An 18,018-nucleotide genomic window follows, 5' to 3' on the forward strand; every position below is an offset into this window, starting at 1 on the left:
TTCCTGATTGTGAACAGCAATTTTCTCTCTGCCCCTGTCTAACCCTGATTCAAGTGTGTGAAGCTGCGGTGGAGTCTACCACAGTTCAGAGCCAGGTCTTCTCTTTTGCTACAGATGAAGCCATAGAATAGAGAGCATTCCAGTTGCAAAGTGCTGACCCAGTGATTTCTCAGGACACACGGTGAGGCTGGTGCCCAAAGGCACCCTACATTCGGTTGCTCCCTGTGCTGGAATTGAGGAACAATATTATGTACAGGAAGGATGCTAGGAAGTTATTTGATACATGGTGGTTGTGTGCTACTGGTCAGCAAAAGCCATTCGTGCTGCAACTATGAAGGCCTTTTTTTCTGACTAGACAGAGTGGTGCTGTGGTTTAAAACATTTCTGTACTGCTCTGAGGTAAAAGAAAACATCCAGGGCAGTTTAAAACTTACAGAATTAAGTCAAAACAAATCCACACAGCATTTGGCAATGTTAAAAGGTAGCACTTTAAGCACACAGAGAAGAGGGGGAGAAACCAGTACCACAACCTTTCCGGACCATTGTTTCAAAAGCTTCACCTGGTCTGTTCCTTAGGAGAATTCAAAATGCTAGCACTACTTTCACATCAACTTGCCTCTTTAAGATCTTCCTGAGGCCCGTTTTCCAATTCCTCCATCCCCTGCAAGTGGTGACAGACTTTTTGGTGGTGGCCACTTGTGTCTTTTACCTTCAAGGGGATTTTCATTCTGTAATGGTGTCCTTCAGATGTTTTGAGCTACACTGTGGCTGTGCTGGCTGGGGTTGATGGGAAGTTTTAGTCCAAAAGACTAAAAGCTACTCCAAGAGGTTCCCATCCTCACTCCCAGCTGAGAGCCACAGGTTGGGAAAGCCCTTTAGTAAGCTGAAAGGTTCGAATATCTCTGCAGAAGGTGGAAGCAAACCAATACACTTCAACTGGTCCAGATGAGAATGCTTCTGACTGGCTAGAAGCACAAGGAAGCTCCCTTGTACAGAGGCAGGTTCTATCCCTGTACGGTACAACTGCACTTTTGCAGAGAGTTGGACTACATGATCCTCAAGGTCCCTTCCAACACTACGATTCTATTCAGGGAAGGGCCATAGCAAAGTGGTAGAGCATCAGTTTTTCCTGAAGAAAGTCCTGGGTTCAATTCCTGGCATCTCCCAAGTAGACTCGGGGGGGGGGGGAATCCATTCAGAAAACCATGGAGTGCTGCTGCCAGACCAGTGCCAGATGGGCCAATGGTCAGCTTTCTATATGTACCATTGGTCCACCTAGCTCATAACGACAAAACGGGATCATTTTACCCTGTCCGCCTTTGATTTTGTAGACGAAATTTATACGTGATGCAGAATAATTGCTTGAGAATGCTAATCCCAGGGCGATTAGCTTCAGCCACAAAAACAGCAGGGGCTGGAGGGGGCCCAGTCAGCCCTTCCATGGGTTAATAATGTCTGTGGATTATTAAAGCGCTGTAATCCCCATGGTTAGGAAAGGGGAGGGAGGTTGGCTATATCAGCTCTATAATCTCTCCCTGACTGGGATAGCTCCCCAGAGAACTCTTCCCGTAAGCTCCACTGATCGTTCTAGTGCGTTCCCCCTGCAGCACGGAGAGAGTCTTAGCGTGGGATGCTTGCTCCTAAAGACAATATGAGAGGCATCAGTTACAAGCTGTCACAACTCTATTGGCGTCACAAGATGCTCTGTAGGCACCTCCCCGCAAAATGCCCCATCTAGGAATGTGGCTGATAAATGCAACTCTGTGGTGCAAAAGGGCTGAGAGATCTGGCATCTATTGAGAGTCCATGATAGGTGGATGGAGAGGCAGTAGGTCCCGTACATTCTTTTTAAATAATAACAAAAGTTTGACAGTTCTCTTTGGGGCCATAACAAATGTGTCAATAATCACACATTTAGTACCGGTAATTGTTGTGAATAAGTTATTACGATTAACAATATAATTTTACAAGCAATTTATAATTAGTAATTGTATCGTTTTAAAATAAAACATAAATAGCATCAGTATGCATTTTTGAATCCATATCATTTATATTTTATTAAGGTGATTTCAGTTAAAAGAAATAAGAGTGATACAGAAAAAAGGGAAAGTGAGAGGGAGAAAAACAACAAGGATACTTACAAAAGCGAAAATATACAAAAAAGAGCAATATGCGATATTCCCATACATTCCTGTATAAAGTGGTATAGTGTTATTGTCCTAGTGCTTATGTAAATGTTAATAGCCTGCTACATGTTGTATAAACTCATTCCATTTCCATTTCCCGTTGATAATTTCCATATTTGAATCCATATAATGAGTGCAGCAGGGAAGTTTTCCCCCCTAACATCCGTGGCCTCAATCTGGGTTTTCTGTCCCCCGTCCCCAGTCCCCCCCACACATTGTTGCTATTTTGATCAGGAGAAAAGCTCTTTGTAAAGAGTAGCCAAATGTCCTTGTTGTTCCAGAAGCAGATGATCTCTATTTGTAGATGCCCATCAGGGTTTTATATACATTGGGGCTGAAAATGTATTTCAGTGCATAGCAAGACAGATGGCTTTCAATGGGTGCGAATAAACCGTGGGATAAAAAGCACAAAGATCCTTGATGGATTTGACTGGACAAGAGTATACACGGAGTGCTCCCAACAAAGCCTACATTCCTGTGCATGCTCTACCTGCATGTAAGCCCCACTGAAGACAATGGAACTTCTTTCTGAGTAATGGAATGTGCATAGGATTGTCCCGGAAGCCGCATAACTTGCAGCAGGGAAAACCTATAAGGGCCATGTTCCTCAGATGATGTAGTCTGTGCAATCTTATGGATAGGTTTTGTGGACTTTCAATCTGCAAGTGCAATGCATCGGTTTGTTTTGGCGTGGGCCAAACCATTTGTATTCTTGCTGTGTTGATCTAGGGTGGTGTTGTCTCTTAATTGCATCTGTAGTCTTGTTAACCACTCTCACCCAACAATAAAATTGGACTGGCTGGCTGGCTGACATTTAGTGGGGGAGCTGGGCAGTCTTGAGGGATGTTTTATTGATAAGTAGACAGGGTAACTCTGGATGGTGGTCCACGAAGTTTTACTCAGAGTAGACCTACTGAAATTAATGCACCCAACTTAGGGCTCATCCTGCTTTTTGCCCCCTGCTTTCTAGGCACAGGTCTGCGCTTTAAAGCAGTGTCCCAGCACTGTTTTTCTTTTTACCCAGTGCTGCTTTCCCCACAAAAACTTGCTCCTTGACACTGAATCAGAATAAATGGCAATTCAGCGTTGTTCCATGAAGAAATCCCACTCACATATTGTCACCAAGTGACAGTCCACTAGCCACAGAGTGACCAACAGGGTTTCCACAGAAGATCTTCAGTCTTGGCTTGGTCTCTGTGCTCTGGAAGTTGGTCTGCTAGAAACTTTGTTTTGCAAGTCCCATGCTGTGGAGCACTCTCCCAGCAGAAATGAAGCAGGCATCCTTGCTTTTGACTTTCAAGCATCTCTTTGAGACTTTTTTGGGTGCCCCCAATACTTTGCAGCTGCTTTCATATTTTTTCATATTTGCCCTCCCCTTGCCTTAAAGTAGCACCTCCTGGGAGCTGGAACACACATCTTGCTCCACGGCTGCCACCTTGTGGCATGTGCTTGGCCCAAGTGTCTACAACATATTTATAAAGGCCTCTTTGATACTATGCACTGAAAGCGGTATTGTACCACTTTAAACCATCGTGGCTCCCTGCATAGAATTCTGGGAACTGTAGTTTGTTAAGGGTGCTGAGAGTTGTTAGGAGACCCCTTTTTTCCCCTGCACAGAGCTGAAATTCTCAGAGTGGTTGAACAGTCAATCCCACTTCCTGGGGAAACTCTACTTCTCAAGATTCTTTTGGGGGAAGCCATCTCTTGACTGGCATTTTGGCAAATGCAAGTAGATGTGAAGAAGAAGAAGAAGAGGAGGAGGAGGAGGAGTTTGGATTTGATATCCCGCTTTACCACTACCCTAAGGAGTCTCAAAGCGGCTAAAAATCTCCTTTCCCTTTCTCCCCCACAACAAACACTCTGTGAGGTGAGTGGGGCTGAGAGACTTCAGAGAAGTGTGACTAGCCCAAGGTCACCCAGCAGCTGCATGTGGAGGAGCGGGGAAGCGAACCCGGTTCACCAGATTACGAGTCTATTGCTCCTAACCACTACACCACACTGGCTCTCAGGAGTAAGGATGCTTTGGTGGTTCCCAAATCTACTGGTTGCAGGAACATAACAAATGGGCTTTCTGGGCCACTAACTGTGGGACCTGAGTATAACAGCAGGGTTGGGGATTTTTTAGGGGATTCGCTTCTGGATCAGGAGATGGCATCAACAACTAAAGAATCAATCCCAGCTAAAGAATCATGGCAAGAAAAATTGATGGACTATGCAGAACTGGCAAAACTGACATACAAGCTACGGGACAAGGATAACTGTGACTTTAAAGATGAATGGGAACCCTTTACAAAGTATCTGAAGATGCAACAAAGCGAACTGGACTCCTTGGCTGGCTTTGAATAAACATTCACAAACTTTTTATTGATAATAATCAGCTAAATAGTTTGAGAATCTATACAACTGTGTAACATGCAGAAAACAGCATTTTTAGAGAAATCAAAGACTGGAACTGAGGGAAGTCGGCGGGTGGGGGGTTTCTGTGGGGGGAGGGAGGAAAAATGGGGGGGGAATAAGGATGATATGTTTCTGGATAATATGTTTTGTTTTAATTTTGAATAAAAAAGTTATTTAAAAAAAGGAGATGGCATCAACAAGTAAGCCTATTCAGCCTGGTACAAACAGATCGCTCCCTACTGCCTCTACAAACCTGTTTCTTACCTGGATGTGTAGCCATTTGGGGTTGCTGTTTACCCAATTAAATATCTGTTTCTGCAATTTGCTGCTGCTTCAGTTTAGTGAGCCAGGACAAGCCCAGTTTAGTGGGGATGTTCTGAGCAAGAATCTCACTCCAGGGCGGAAATGACTGGCAGAATCCGAGACCAGGGAGAAGAGTCGGTGAAAGAAGACTGGAAAAAATTTAAGGACTATTTACAGAAATATTGCAAAATTAAGGAACTTTAGAAGGATGTTGGATAGAAACTAAGAGGTTTTTACCTGTAATGCTTTAAGAGACATGGGAAAAAAAAAGGTTAACAATTGGGTAAAAGATTAATGGTAAGGATTTGCTGAACCAACAAATTGAATTGGAATACAAAGAAGGGAGGTATGAGGAGGTCCGGGGAAATAAGAGTAAGGAAGATAGGTTATGGAACATTATTGTGTTTTTAACTGTTTTATTTTGTATGTTTTTTCTTATTTTCTACTTTTTTGCTGTATTTTAAAACTTTATACTTTTTTCTTTGTTTTGTATTTTCATGTATTTTTGTGAAACTTTAATAAATATCATTATATATAAAAAAAAAAAGAATCTCACTCCAGGGAGCTCACAGGAGACGGTGCGTAGGGGTGAGAGCATCAACTGTCCAGGGCCATTTTTCTATTCCTGAGGATCACTGTGACAGAAAGTGCCAAGTAGACCAGAGGTTGGTTGGTGGTGCAGTGCCGTGGAATTCCACCAGAGTGATGTGGCTTACAAAGTACTGGGCCGGAGCCTCGTTCTGATTGGCTGTGGGCACAGTTAGCCAGAAGGGGGTGGAGACAAGCACTTTGTGAGGGAAAAAGAAAAGGCAGCTGAGAGTTTTTGGTTCTTGGGGTTCAAGAGGGATAAGAGTATAGCTTCTGAGCTGTGTGTGTGTGATTCACCCTGAGGAAATATCTACAGCCAGAGAAAGAAGCTCTGAGCTTAGAGTGAAAGATAGTGCCTTTTAATAGTATACAGACAAGTGAGAATTGGGAAGCTGAATTTGAGGCAGGAGAAGTGGAGTTGTGAGGGAACAATTTACTTGGGTCTCCATTCAGCCTGGGGGGTGGGGATAGATTTTCTGGAGAAAATCTTAAGTTGTTATTTTAACATCTTGTTCAGAATTGGAAGCCTGTGACAACCACTGAGTGAGTGAGTGAGTGAGTGAGTGAAAACACACACACACACAACAACAACAACAACAACACACTTTCTTGAAAGAATTCTATTTCCCAACACCGTTCGTTTTACCAATTTTGTTGTAAAATTATTATTTTTCTCCTGCTTAAGTTCCCTAAGTCTCCAAGCACCCATTTCTTAAAAAGCAAAAATAGCCAGTAAGTAGTAAGAGGAGGCACACCCCAGAGCTTTAACATCATTTCCTTCTGCAACACAACCCATGACTGTAGAAATTCTGTTTTCTATATAAATTTATTTATTTGGTTTTTCAAATTAAAATTTTACAGAGATATATCAAACATAAATCATAAAAACAAGATTCCAAGGAATCTCCTGGACTTCCATCCTCCCCTTTGTGGGTCCTATTATTCCCTCCTGCATCTTTTATGATGATCCAAATCTTTTACATCTCCACTGTGTCCAGAATTCACCCTTAAACTACAAGTGATATTCCAGTCCTGCTAACAATTTTAACTATTGTAGAAATTCTTGTGTGTATCATGCTAATGTTCTTAGGTCAGCCTGGTCCTTGTGAGGGCAGCAAGTGTCGGGTGCTAGGAAAATGAATTGTTGTGCCTGACACCCCTCAATAAATCCTACATGTGGAAGTATTTTTATGCTATTCATATTTACTTGAGAGTAAGTCCCACTGAATCTCAAGTCCGCACACACACATTTGGACTGTCAGAGGCTGTGTACACACTCCTGTTTACTCTGCAACCAGTGCGGTCTCACTGCTAGTTTGGGTAGTGGCCTATGGATGACATTAGCCACAATCCATAGTTCTCCTGTACCTGTCCTGTTATTTCTTATGAAATACTGCATTTTGATGTGTTTTTCCACAATTTGAGGGGGGGGGGGAATCTTAGCTGTGATTTAAGCTGGCAATGTGCACGTACACAGCCAAAGAGTGGTTGTGAACCATTTGGCTTCATTCACAACTGTAAAAATGGCCCTTCCTAAACCCAGGGATGGGGAACATTTTTGCAGCCCAGGGGCCATCTTCTGGGAGCTGCATGCCAACAGGTAGACAAGACCAGAGGCAAAAATGGGTGGAGTAATTAATACAAATTTCACCTTTATACAGCAGGCTAGTTTGGACACACACACACAACCAAGCCCCTCTGTATTCCATCAAGGCAAGTGAGAGGCATGATCAGAGTTCAAAGACACATTCTAGCTAGGTAAAAACACTGAAGGAAGTTTGGAGGGCCACATTCCTTGGCCTGAGGCTCCCCATCCGTGCCCTAAACTTCTGTCTTTTGTAGGTAAAAGTAACTTGTCGGCTAAGAGGACGGTGGGACAATCTTCTGCACACCTGCTGCTTAGATGTAGGCTCCTTAGATTTCAGGGATATTCTCAGGCCAGCGAGTGCAAGGTCAAATCTCAAACACATCAAGGACATTTTTTTCGTGCAATGAATCTTTTCATATTCCCCTGCCTCTTCTCTCTCTGCCAGCTCTGCATGTTGGAAACTGCTTGTCTGCTTGTTAGGGAGGGCGAGATGCTAAGCAGGGGAGGGAATTTGCTACACTTCTCTTGGAAGCTCTCGCTGGCTGATCTGAAAGTAGCTGGACAAAGCATGTAGGAGTTTCTCAGAGGTCCCTGCTGTGTGTGGGGGGGGGTGTGGATAAAGAGAGGGAGCGCTGATGGAAAGAAAGCAGCCTGCAGTTGTGTGAGGAAAGGCTTTTGGCTCATCGTCAGCCACTGCACAGCTCCAACCAGGACACCAAAGCCGGCACATCAGGAACAACCTCCTGCAGGACTTGCTGACCTTCCCTGGAAATTGTTGCAAGTCCCAAAGCAGCCAGGCCATCTCCACTATGTAGCCAAGCCTAGTCTAGATGGAGGATTCAAAGTGTGCTTTTAATTCTTGGAAGGCTCTTTTCTTTTAAACTAGAGCACCAGGACAACGCATCGAAGGAATGCAATATAATTTCTGGGCTTAACTGCAGGATGGCAATAGTGCTGCCATGTCAACAGAGGACAACGGATGACAGCAGCTGGGGAAGGGAGGTGATGAGGAAGAAAAAGGATTTACAAGGTATAACTTGGTGGGTGTGAGCATCTGTGCAAAGCAGGACTCCCTTAATCTAAACTCCTGAGCTGATGAAAAGTCAACAAACAGCATTAGAAGTTGTCTCCCCTCTTTGTGGGGAAGATAACAATTTCTCCGCATTTTTTCGAAGTAAATGGAGTAGTCAAGCTGGATCACAGCTTCCTCTCTTGTTGCTTTTGTGAGCTGAACAGGGTCAACAGGCTGGAAGACAGTCTCAGCTAATTCACTTTGTGCATATGTATGACATACCGTTTGCCACATTAGTCCTTCATGATGGCGCTTCCTTGTTGGATGGCAGTGACGTGGCATGCCAGGTGGTGAAAAGACTCTTTGCAAGGAGTGTTCAACTTGTGGCACTGCTGAATATATGCCAACACAGCCATCGTTTTTGTAGATGAGAAGAAGCCACATGGGTCTGGATATGATGAAGTGGCTATTCCGAGGCACCTGCCATGCTTTGGGCACAACTTGGTCGTATTTATAGTAAACTCGTTGCGACTTGCTTGACGTCCTCCTCTGCCTCTTATCTCCTGCTTCTGTTAAAAATGATTTGAAGCAGAGAGCGAGATTAAACACATTTGTGCAGCGGAGGGCTGTAGAAAATCCACCTGGCAGAAATTTGAAAAGAGCAAAGTGGCAAAGTACATTTCTGGCCAACAGGAAGGTAAAAATTACTGTAAATCTAATAGCTTTCTCTACACGGATTTCCCGAGAAATCAAATTACAGCAAAGTGATCCTTTGTTTGATTTCCTCCTTCTGCTTAGTTAACTCAGTGCCATCCAATATAACGCCCTACCTGAGAAACAGGGCAGGGAACTAGAGAGACCATTGGTTTGAGGAAGCAAGGTTTTTTATTTGTATTGCGAATTAAGCCAGAAATACTTTGGAAATAGTAGCTTGGCAGCAGTGGGGCAGATCTGAAAAATGCTGGGCGTTGTGTTCTTTCTGCACTGTTTGGTTTTGCTCACCATGGGTTTGCACTGCTTCACCACACTAAATAAGCTCTGGCCTTCCAAAGAAACAGTAGCCAGTAGGCCACCTGACCACAGGGCTATCTTCTGCCATTCCAGTGCCCTCCTCTGTGTGGCCCTACTGCTTTGCAGTCTCTGCACAGGTGAAATGTCAACGTTTCCAGGGGACAGTACTGCTGCAACATCAGCAGCAGGGGAAACAGGAGCTAAGGCGAAGCCACTCAAGCAATGGAGCTCTGCTAAATGCAAGGTAGTAGATCCTTGGAAAGGCCAAAGCCAGGGGTTGAGGGAAAAGGAAAGGCACCAGGTTTCAGAGGGCCTTGGAGGAATGCAGAGGGCAACCTTGTTGATCAGAGCCAGATGCCAACAGGAGAAGGAAGAGGCCCTAGCAATCCTGTGCCCAGCAAAGTGTGCCTGCACAGTCACAATGGTGAACTGCTCTCATCTGGGGTTGCTGGAAATCCCGACAGAAGATCCCTGCTCACTGAACAAAACAATCCTGTAAGTAAGCTGCTGAGGTGGTTTTGCGCAGCGATATCCAGTGTGTGGGGGGGGGGAGTGGGAGGGATGCTTTAGAGATTGTAGCAGATGCTCCTTTCCCTGCGAGCCTGTGATGACTCACAGGGAGGGAGTTGAAACATGTTCACTGGTGCTGAGTGGTGCCGTCTCATGGGAGTAAGCACTGAGAGAATGTTTGGGTCAGATGGAGCTGACCCTAGGAGCTTGCCAAAGAATGCTCGCTCCTCTGACTGCACGTGTTGGCTCCTGACCCCTCAGCTCAAGGCACAGAGCCCTCAGGGAAAGGGACCGGGAAGAAAACAGGCATCGTTAATTTATCGAGGCAAATTACCACCGAGCAACCACCCTTGAAAGGGTATACAAAGCTCTGATGTCTACCTCACAAGGGAATCCCACATCCTCTCATTTATAGGTCTGTAATCACATGTACAGGGCCAGAATTAAAGTCAAAGGAAGGTTTCCGTACAGTTGTGATGATCTGGGATGCTGTGTGATTTACAGTTTGGGCTACCAGCACAATCACATCCACGCAGCATTTTATAATATAATAAGTTATTATTTATACCCCACCCATCTGGCTGAGTTTCCCCAGCCACTCTGGGCAGCTCCCAATCAAGTGTTAAAAACAATACAGCATTAAATATTAAAAACTTCCCTAAACAGGGCTGCCTTCAGCTGCTTATTTCCTTGACATCTGATGGGAGGGCATTCCATAGGGTAGGCACCACTGCCGAGAAGGCCCTCTGTCTGGTTCCCTGTAACCTCACTTCTCACAGTGAGGGAATGCCAGAAGGCCCTCGGCGCTGGATCTCAGTGTCCTGGCTGAACGATGGGGGTGGAGATGATCCTTCAGGTATACAGGACTGAGGCCTGGTTTAAAGTTCTCTTTTGGCAGGACTATGTCTTGACATTGCGGGGCTTGTTTCACATGCCCATGTTGCTTCCACGAATTCCACTTTGTCCTGCTTGTCCTGCCTAGCCTCCTAGCTTTTATATGATACTAATAAGATGATTCTCATACATCTGCACGGCTGACAGTCTCTCTTCATCATATCTAAGGGAACACCTGGGGCTCATATTATGTTAAGAATAGGAAGGAATGCCTCAGCAATAGGGAGCCAGTTTGCACTGTGAACTGATCACCATGGAGAACAATGTGGCATGGTACCGTATTGAACCAAACTGCTGTTGGCCAGACGTGGCTTGTGAGATGCTGTTAACAAATGTCACTCTTGGTTTTGAATGCAGTGATCTTTCACATAACCACCTGAGCATAGTCCGAAGAGAGGAGCTTGCTGGGTACCCCAACATCCAAGCATTGTAAGTGAATTCCTGCACAAAACTCCTCCAGCATAGTACTGCAAATCACTTGCCACGCCATCCCTATTTGTGAAATCCCAAGATTACTGTCCCCATTCCAACTGTGTGAATATGGGGGTTATAAATACCCAAGAAATGTCAATATGCACCAAAAAAACCACTTTCCTTTTCAGCTTCTATAATCCAGGGTGCCTAGGCTGTTGCTTTCCAGATGTTGTTGGATTATTATCCCTGAACATCGGTCGCACTGGCTGAGGCTCAGGGAAACAGCTGGTGGGGAGATTGGCTCAGTGCAGGTGCTGGTTCATTCACACTACGCCAACCTCCCCACTGCCACGCCCCTTCCCTCTGGGGGCTCCTGCTGGGGCTGATAGAAGTCCAGTAATACCTGGAGGGCTACAGGTTCCACGTGCCTACTTATAATAGTAAAGTCCAAACTGTAGAGTTTGAAATGAACTTGGTAGGTTTGCAATCATAGAAATGATTTTCCAATTTAGTCTTAATTACAAAAGCTGGTGGCTAGCAGAATGTCTAAATTCTGGTTGTTAGTAGTTTGTTAAGGGTTGCTGGGAATTGTAACTCTGTGCAGGACAAACTACAGTGCCCAGAATTATTTGAGGTGGGGGGGAATGTGCTTTAAAGGCACTGTGTGTACGCAGTCGTAGTACAGTGGTACCTTGGGTTACATACGCTTCAGGTTACATACGCTTCAGGTTGCAGACTCCGCTAACCCAGAAATAGTGCTTCAGGTTAAGAACTTTGCTTCAGGATGAGAACAGAAATCGTGCTCCGGTGGCGCAGTGACAGCGGGAGGCCCCCTTAGCTAAAGTGGTGCTTCAGGTTAAGAACAGTTTCAGGTTAAGTACGGACTTCCGGAACGAATTAAGTAGTTAACCCGAAGTACCACTGTAACTCTCTTTTGGAGTTTACTGCACCAATAGACAGGCCTTGAAGTTTTCTGATTACCCTTCCGTTATCATCATGCTGCTTCTTGCTGATGGACACTTTCCTTGGACCTTGTAATTTCTTCCAACATTTCTTTGTGGTCTCAATTCTGCAGGGACCTGAGCTTCAACTGCATCCACACCATTGAGGAGGGAGCCTTCCACTACCTGGGCAAACTGAGGACTCTGTATGTACCATTATCTGGCACGATCTCTTCTATGAATCTTCCCCCTTTACATACCCCTCACACCCTGCCTAAAAACCGCATGTGGAAACCCTTTGGCCTGCCAGATAATGGCCAATGACCAGGTATGATGGGAGCCAGCCACATCTGGAAAGCTATTGGTTCCCTGGTGATGTCATTACAGAAAGATGTCAAGGAGATTTGTTCCCTTATTAGTAGTTGCCTTGATAGGTTTAGCTCAGTGGTGAGGAGCTTGTGGTCATCCAGGTATTGTTGGACACCGGTCCCATCACTCCTAGCCAGCAGGGCCAGTGGTCCATGGTGAAGGGAGTTGCAGTCTAACAACATTAGCCACGCATAAGAGGAAGGTATCTTCAGGCTCAGGGGAAGCCCAAGGTCTGCAGAAGTACAAAAAATGGAATGGGGTATTTTGGGAAAAGGGCAACGCTTTTGAACAGTAGCATTCCATGTGCTGCAGCTTTTTGTTGCTGGTGTCACTTGTACCTACGGAACAGCAAACATATATTCATCTTGATATAGCCCATTGTTTCAAAAGCTTTGAACAGAGACTTGGTAGTGCCCTGTTCAAAGGCGGAGATCTTGCTTTCTTTTCCATTTTAGGGTAGAGGATTTCTCTAGGCCCACCAGGGGCACTTGGGTCTCACCCCACATTTAGATATTGTTAAAAGGAATATTAGCAAATGGCAAACTGATCTACTAAACGGAAATCCACAAGCGAGTGGACTTATTGAAGATTTGGGGCTTTGGTACGAACATGATCATTTATCCTTAGACAGCAGTCACTGAATGCATCTCACCTACTGAATTATTTACACAGACAAAGTAAACACAGAGAATTTCTGATTGCTTTAAACAATGATCTGTTGAAATGGTGTGGAAGTTAAAGAGCAGAGCTAATGTGCTGGCCATTGCTCTCTTTTGGGGGGGTATGTGTGTTTTGTGGCAGCGGGTTTTCTGTACAGCCTGAGAGAGGTGACTGACTTTCTTGCCCAAATGCCTTCCCCTTCTTCCTGACAGCAACCTCATCTCCAACAGTTTCACATATGACTGTTCCTTACGCTGGTTGATGACGTGGGCACAAGAGAGGCACGTTCTCGTAAGCAACACAGAATTGCTCCGATGCGTCCCGGAAGCCACTTCTGGCAGCGCCAAACCACTGGATCTCTTATCACTGACCCGCAGTGAGTAAAATAGCTTTTTGGCCAGCCAGATGGAAGAGTTTGTTGTCACCTTCAATGCTTTTTCTTCTTCTTTCACCTCGGGGCCCTGTTGAGCGTCTCAGGTGTGCCTTATGGATGTAGCTGTGGTAGGAATCCATCTAATATGTGATTGTTGGGAGTTCCCACCCCACCGACTGCTGGTGAAGGGAGTTTTGTTTCATCCAAAGCCCTGCATGTCAGTAGCTTTCTTCCTCTCCTCTGTAAAAGCCAACACCGTGGTTAGACGTGCACTGTTAGTCTATCAGATGTTTGCCTACTCTCACAAAATCTGCATTGTAAAATAAACCAAAACAAAACAAGCTACTGACAAAAGCTGTGGTCCTGGTGAGGAACCTGGTGCCCTCTGAATCTCGTTGTACTCAAACTCCCATCAGCGTCAGACAGAATGGCCAATGGGCAAGGATGATGGGAGTTGTCGTTGTCATTCAGCGGCCTCTGTTAGGGCAGAGGTTCCCCAGTTCCACTACAGAGACTCAAACTGGAAATGACTGTTGTTCAAGGCAGCTCTATCTACACTACATATTTATATCAGTTTCATATCACTTTGCCCAAAGAATCCTGGAGCTGGAGTCTGGTTGAGGTTGCGGACAGTTCTGTTGGACTCCTGGCCTTCTACTTCAGGAGAAAACCTAGCTCAGTAGTACAGTACGCTAATATCAAAAGCAGCTTGCCTCAATATCCATTGCTGGCAATCACAAGCAGGAGCATGCTTTTGTGCTCAGGTCCCACTTCTGGGCTTCCCAAAGGCATTTGACGGGCTACTGCAAGGACAGAATGTTGCTTCTGGACTGATTCAGCAGGACTCTGCTTGCGTCTGCATCCATCTCAGTGTTCACTCTGCAAAATGGGGAGAGCTTTCTTGCCTGTTTTGCTGGAATAGTTTGTAAAGTGTAAACAAACAAAGCTGTGCAAACCGAAACAGAAACAGAGTTTTTCAAGCATTTGTCCATAAGTGGTTCAAACGTTTACCGTGAGTTTTCTCTTCCTCCCTTCCCAGCTGTTGATTTTATGTCCTGTGTGAAGGACACCCTGACCAGGAGTGATGCAGTCCTGCACTATTCTTTCCTTTCAACTGGTACCCACACCCAGAAGTCCTGCCTTGAACTCTGCTATAGCAAAGGGTACACCTATTATGCCATGGACTTTTTGGATCGTTGCCTATGTGGATCTCTAGGTAGCGAAGCAGAGGAGGACTGTGGGAAGGTGTGCTCCAATGAAATCCAGAGCCAAGTGTGTAATAAAACACTCATCCATGCTGCATACCCAATTCAGGTAATGGAATCAGTTCTAATAGCATTTCTGCCCAATTTTGTGTTTGGGAATTGTGGTTAGGAAATCCAGCTCATTACTTCCCTACAAGAATGGGGAATCTGTGTCCCTCCAGATGTTGTTGGACTCCAGAATAGCCTAGTGGTCAGGAAATGATGGGAGCTATAGTCCAGCAACATCTGGAGGGTCACAGGTTAGCTACCCCTTCTTTACTAAGTGATGCTGATGATGAGCAGATTCTTGGCAGAGCACATCCTTTGTCTACAACAGGTTCAATCCCTGTCATCTCAGACAAGAGAAATGGGACCTTGGTGACCTTGAGTTGCTGCCAGTCAGACATGACAAAACTAGGCTTGATGGGCTAGTGGTCTCTGACTCAGCAACTTCACATATTCACACCAGATGGTGAGGGAATTTCTAGAGGGTTTGTAAAGGGTCCTGGGAAATGGAAGCCGCCCCTGCCAGTGATGGAAAATAATAAGAGCCAGTGGTGAGGGGCAAAGGCCACTTTAAAACTGGCAGTGCAAGCTCAAGTTCTAAAACAGCTCCTTTTCCTTGATCTCCATAAACATAAGCTGGACACCTTGTCTCTCCCAAACCCAGTCACTGATTTTAGAGGTTAGAGCAGGGGCTTCCAAATTGTGCTTTGTTCAGATGGTCCACAGTGTGTTTGTACTGATTTGTGGCTGAAGATGGGAGATGGCTCATTCAGAACATTAAATACTCATATTTTTTATTGTTTCTTTTATTTATTTATTTTATTTTATTTTATTTTATTATATTATATTGCACTTTGTAAATTTAAAACTCATTGCTGGATCATTACTGGGAGTTTAATTTTTTTGAAAAATTAAGTAGGCCATGCAAGACTATAAACAGTCCATGCGTGTTCTGGAATGCCTGGTCTTCAAAAGTGTCTTTGAGTCTTTAATTGCTGCAGACATTTGACAAATATGCTTCATCCAAAACAGGACTTCTGTACCTTTTGTTGCTGCAGTACTATGAGAACAGTTACAGTTAATGCACAGCACCCTTTTGATCTGGATCTCCTCTTCATACTACCCAAAATGTTATCATTTGCACGGCCTCTAGCTGAGTGCTGTACAAGCTGCAGGAATTAGGAATAACCTGATGTTATTAATGAGTGAGGGACATTATCCCCTTCTCATGAAATTATACCTGCATCCTATTTATGCTTTGGATTGGAGGAAGGGAAATTAAACCTGAGCCAAACCTTCCTACCTGCTCTTTCTGTTTAGGTGAAACTCTCATTCACCACACGGCAACAGCATGGGCAACTTGTTGAATTCGTTGCTAATATCTCACTGCCTGGCATTCTGTACATCTGGGACTTTGGAGATGGAGGTGATGGAGGTCTCAGCACCACAAACCCAAGAGTGTTGCATGTGTATCTTCCTGGTACCTATATGGTGAAGGTTGAGGCCCTGACTGCTGGAAAGAGTCTGTTCCACAGAGCTACTATTCATGTGGTCTTGCCCGTGAAAGCAATAATCCTTAAGTGTCCAAAGGTTGTGGTAAGACACCAGAACAACATAGACATCTGGATCCATGTCCAAGAAGGTACTGATCTGTCTGTCATCTGGAGAATGAAGGATCCAGGAGGCCAGGAACTTCTTGGTGAGATAAGTGGTGCTGCAGAGAGATGTCTATCTATGTCCCACTTGGGTGGGTGGGGAAGCTGGCCATTATTTTGAGTCAAAGGTAGACTTAAGCATGGATGCTTTAAGTAGCGTGCCATCTCCTCCATCCTGGTGGGCCGGATTCTGGCTTACCCCACCTTCAGCAGGCTCTTTTGACAAGAGGGTGAGACCTGTCCACTTGTTAATCCCCTGTCATCACTATCTGATGTCAATGGTGGGGCAGGAGGGTGTGGTTGGGGGTGGGGGTGGGAATGGCCTCCTGGGCCAAACTGGGACCTATGTCAGGCCTTACTAAGCCTACAAGCTGAAGGTTCCCTACCCCTGTGGAAGGGGAAGACCATGGTATGTTTGTCAAGGGTGTATTTTTGAATAAAGCTTCCAAGGTATTAAAATTTTGGTGCCGACCTCAAGGGAAGTGTTCTCCTAAATGTTATGCAAAGTTGGAAGCTGTCAAAAATGGAGATCAGAGCAAATAAGTAGTATATGGCCCCTAACAGAAGGTGCAGGATTTATGGTGGAGACAATCTGAAGTGGATCAAGGTTATTTAGGTGTGGATAAGGGAGGAGCTGGAGTTAAGGTGATGTGGAAGATGAAAGCTGGCTTAAAGTGGCTCCACCAAACCTCTGGAATCTCGCAGGATCTGAAGCATGTCTGTGAGAGAAACTGACCTTGCGGGAAGAGAGATTATTGCAAGCATGATGGGGACACCTGGACTTCATGTTAGGATATTAGGAAAGTGGAAGGAAGAGGGACAAGGCAGCAGAGCAGAGGCTCTAGAGAAAGCGAACTTGTCAGTGTGCAGAAGGCTGAAGGGGAACAGCAGATGTGTAACCAGGGAGACTAGGGGGCAGCTAGAAAAAAGGCATTTTTCCCCCTGGGAGAGAGAGAGAGTTGTAGAGCAGCAGAGCCCTTATAAAAAGACCAGAGAGGCAGGAAGCCAGGGAAGCAGCGCGAGGCAGCCAGCAATATCGGCCATTGATCTCAGAAGGCACACAGCACTGTCGGGTCCGTCTGATGCTGTGAGTGTGAGAGGGGTCACTCTTAAGGTTCCCATTGTCTCAGCCTGGATGCTGTGATGGTGGACAGAAGGTGAGAAGTCAGCTGCTAACCTCACCTAGAGCTGCAGCTGGGATGCTGATGAGGATGGCATCCCAGGGATTTCGACCATGGTGGCTATTGTTCCTGCTGCTGGGCAAAGGGGACACAGGTAGGCGAAGCAGTGTTTCTACAAAGTGGGAGTTCTGTGTTGGAAAAGCATAGCTGCAGTGGGATGACAAGGCTAGATCTCTTAGCATGTGTCAGTCAATTTTCAGCATGATTTAACCACCCTTCTGTTCACTAGATCAGGATGGTTAGAAGGGGTCGTTTTGGTTAGAAATGGCGGACTTTGCGCTTTAAACCAACCCATTTTGACTATGGAAAAATGCTCCAGGCAAATTATTCTTAAAGAAAAGAGAAGGATTCATGCAAAACTCATGCACGCATGCTCAAACTAATTCCCGTCAAGAAGCACTAAAAAGAGTGGAGAATCCATCCTTAAAATACACAAGGCATGGTTAATGCAGCTGTTTTGTACACATTTCAGAGATCATACTCTAAAGAGCAGAACTCTGAAGCTGATCTTTGTTAGTATTTGTCAGAAGAGGGTGAGGAGGTATTATCAGTCTGAATGAATTAGCCACAATTAAAAGACATTGTGTGGATGCTCCTTGTAGATGTAAGGAAAGGCTGAGCATCCTTGTCTGTCAGGCCCAAAACTTTGCTTTCTGTGTGCACCTTTAAGAAGCTTCTTTGACATG

The 18,018-nt window shown here is 45.1% G+C and overlaps 1 protein-coding gene across 3 annotated transcripts in view; it reads left to right on the forward strand.

Annotated features, from left to right (window-relative positions):
• Positions 1-7,154: 7,154 nt before the first annotated feature.
• LOC308470362 (polycystin-1-like) overlaps positions 7,155-18,018 on the forward strand; it is a gene marked incomplete at its 3' end in the record, with an annotated part of 67,445 nt that continues 56,581 nt past the window's right edge. For all 3 annotated transcript variants that reach the window (XR_013982392.1, XM_080993521.1, XM_080993522.1), the window contains exons 1-6: positions 7,155-9,580; positions 10,847-10,918; positions 11,979-12,050; positions 13,086-13,249; positions 14,286-14,560; positions 15,817-16,195. Coding sequence is in view for 2 of the 3 variants with exons in the window: in XM_080993521.1 (XP_080849647.1) it covers positions 9,033-9,580; positions 10,847-10,918; positions 11,979-12,050; positions 13,086-13,249; positions 14,286-14,560; positions 15,817-16,195 (1,510 nt within the window). The remainder of the gene's footprint in view (positions 9,581-10,846; positions 10,919-11,978; positions 12,051-13,085; positions 13,250-14,285; positions 14,561-15,816; positions 16,196-18,018) is intronic.

This window comes from Podarcis pityusensis (genome assembly GCF_964106645.2).
Source record: "Podarcis pityusensis genome assembly, chromosome: 2".
NCBI lineage: Eukaryota > Metazoa > Chordata > Lepidosauria > Squamata > Lacertidae > Podarcis > Podarcis pityusensis.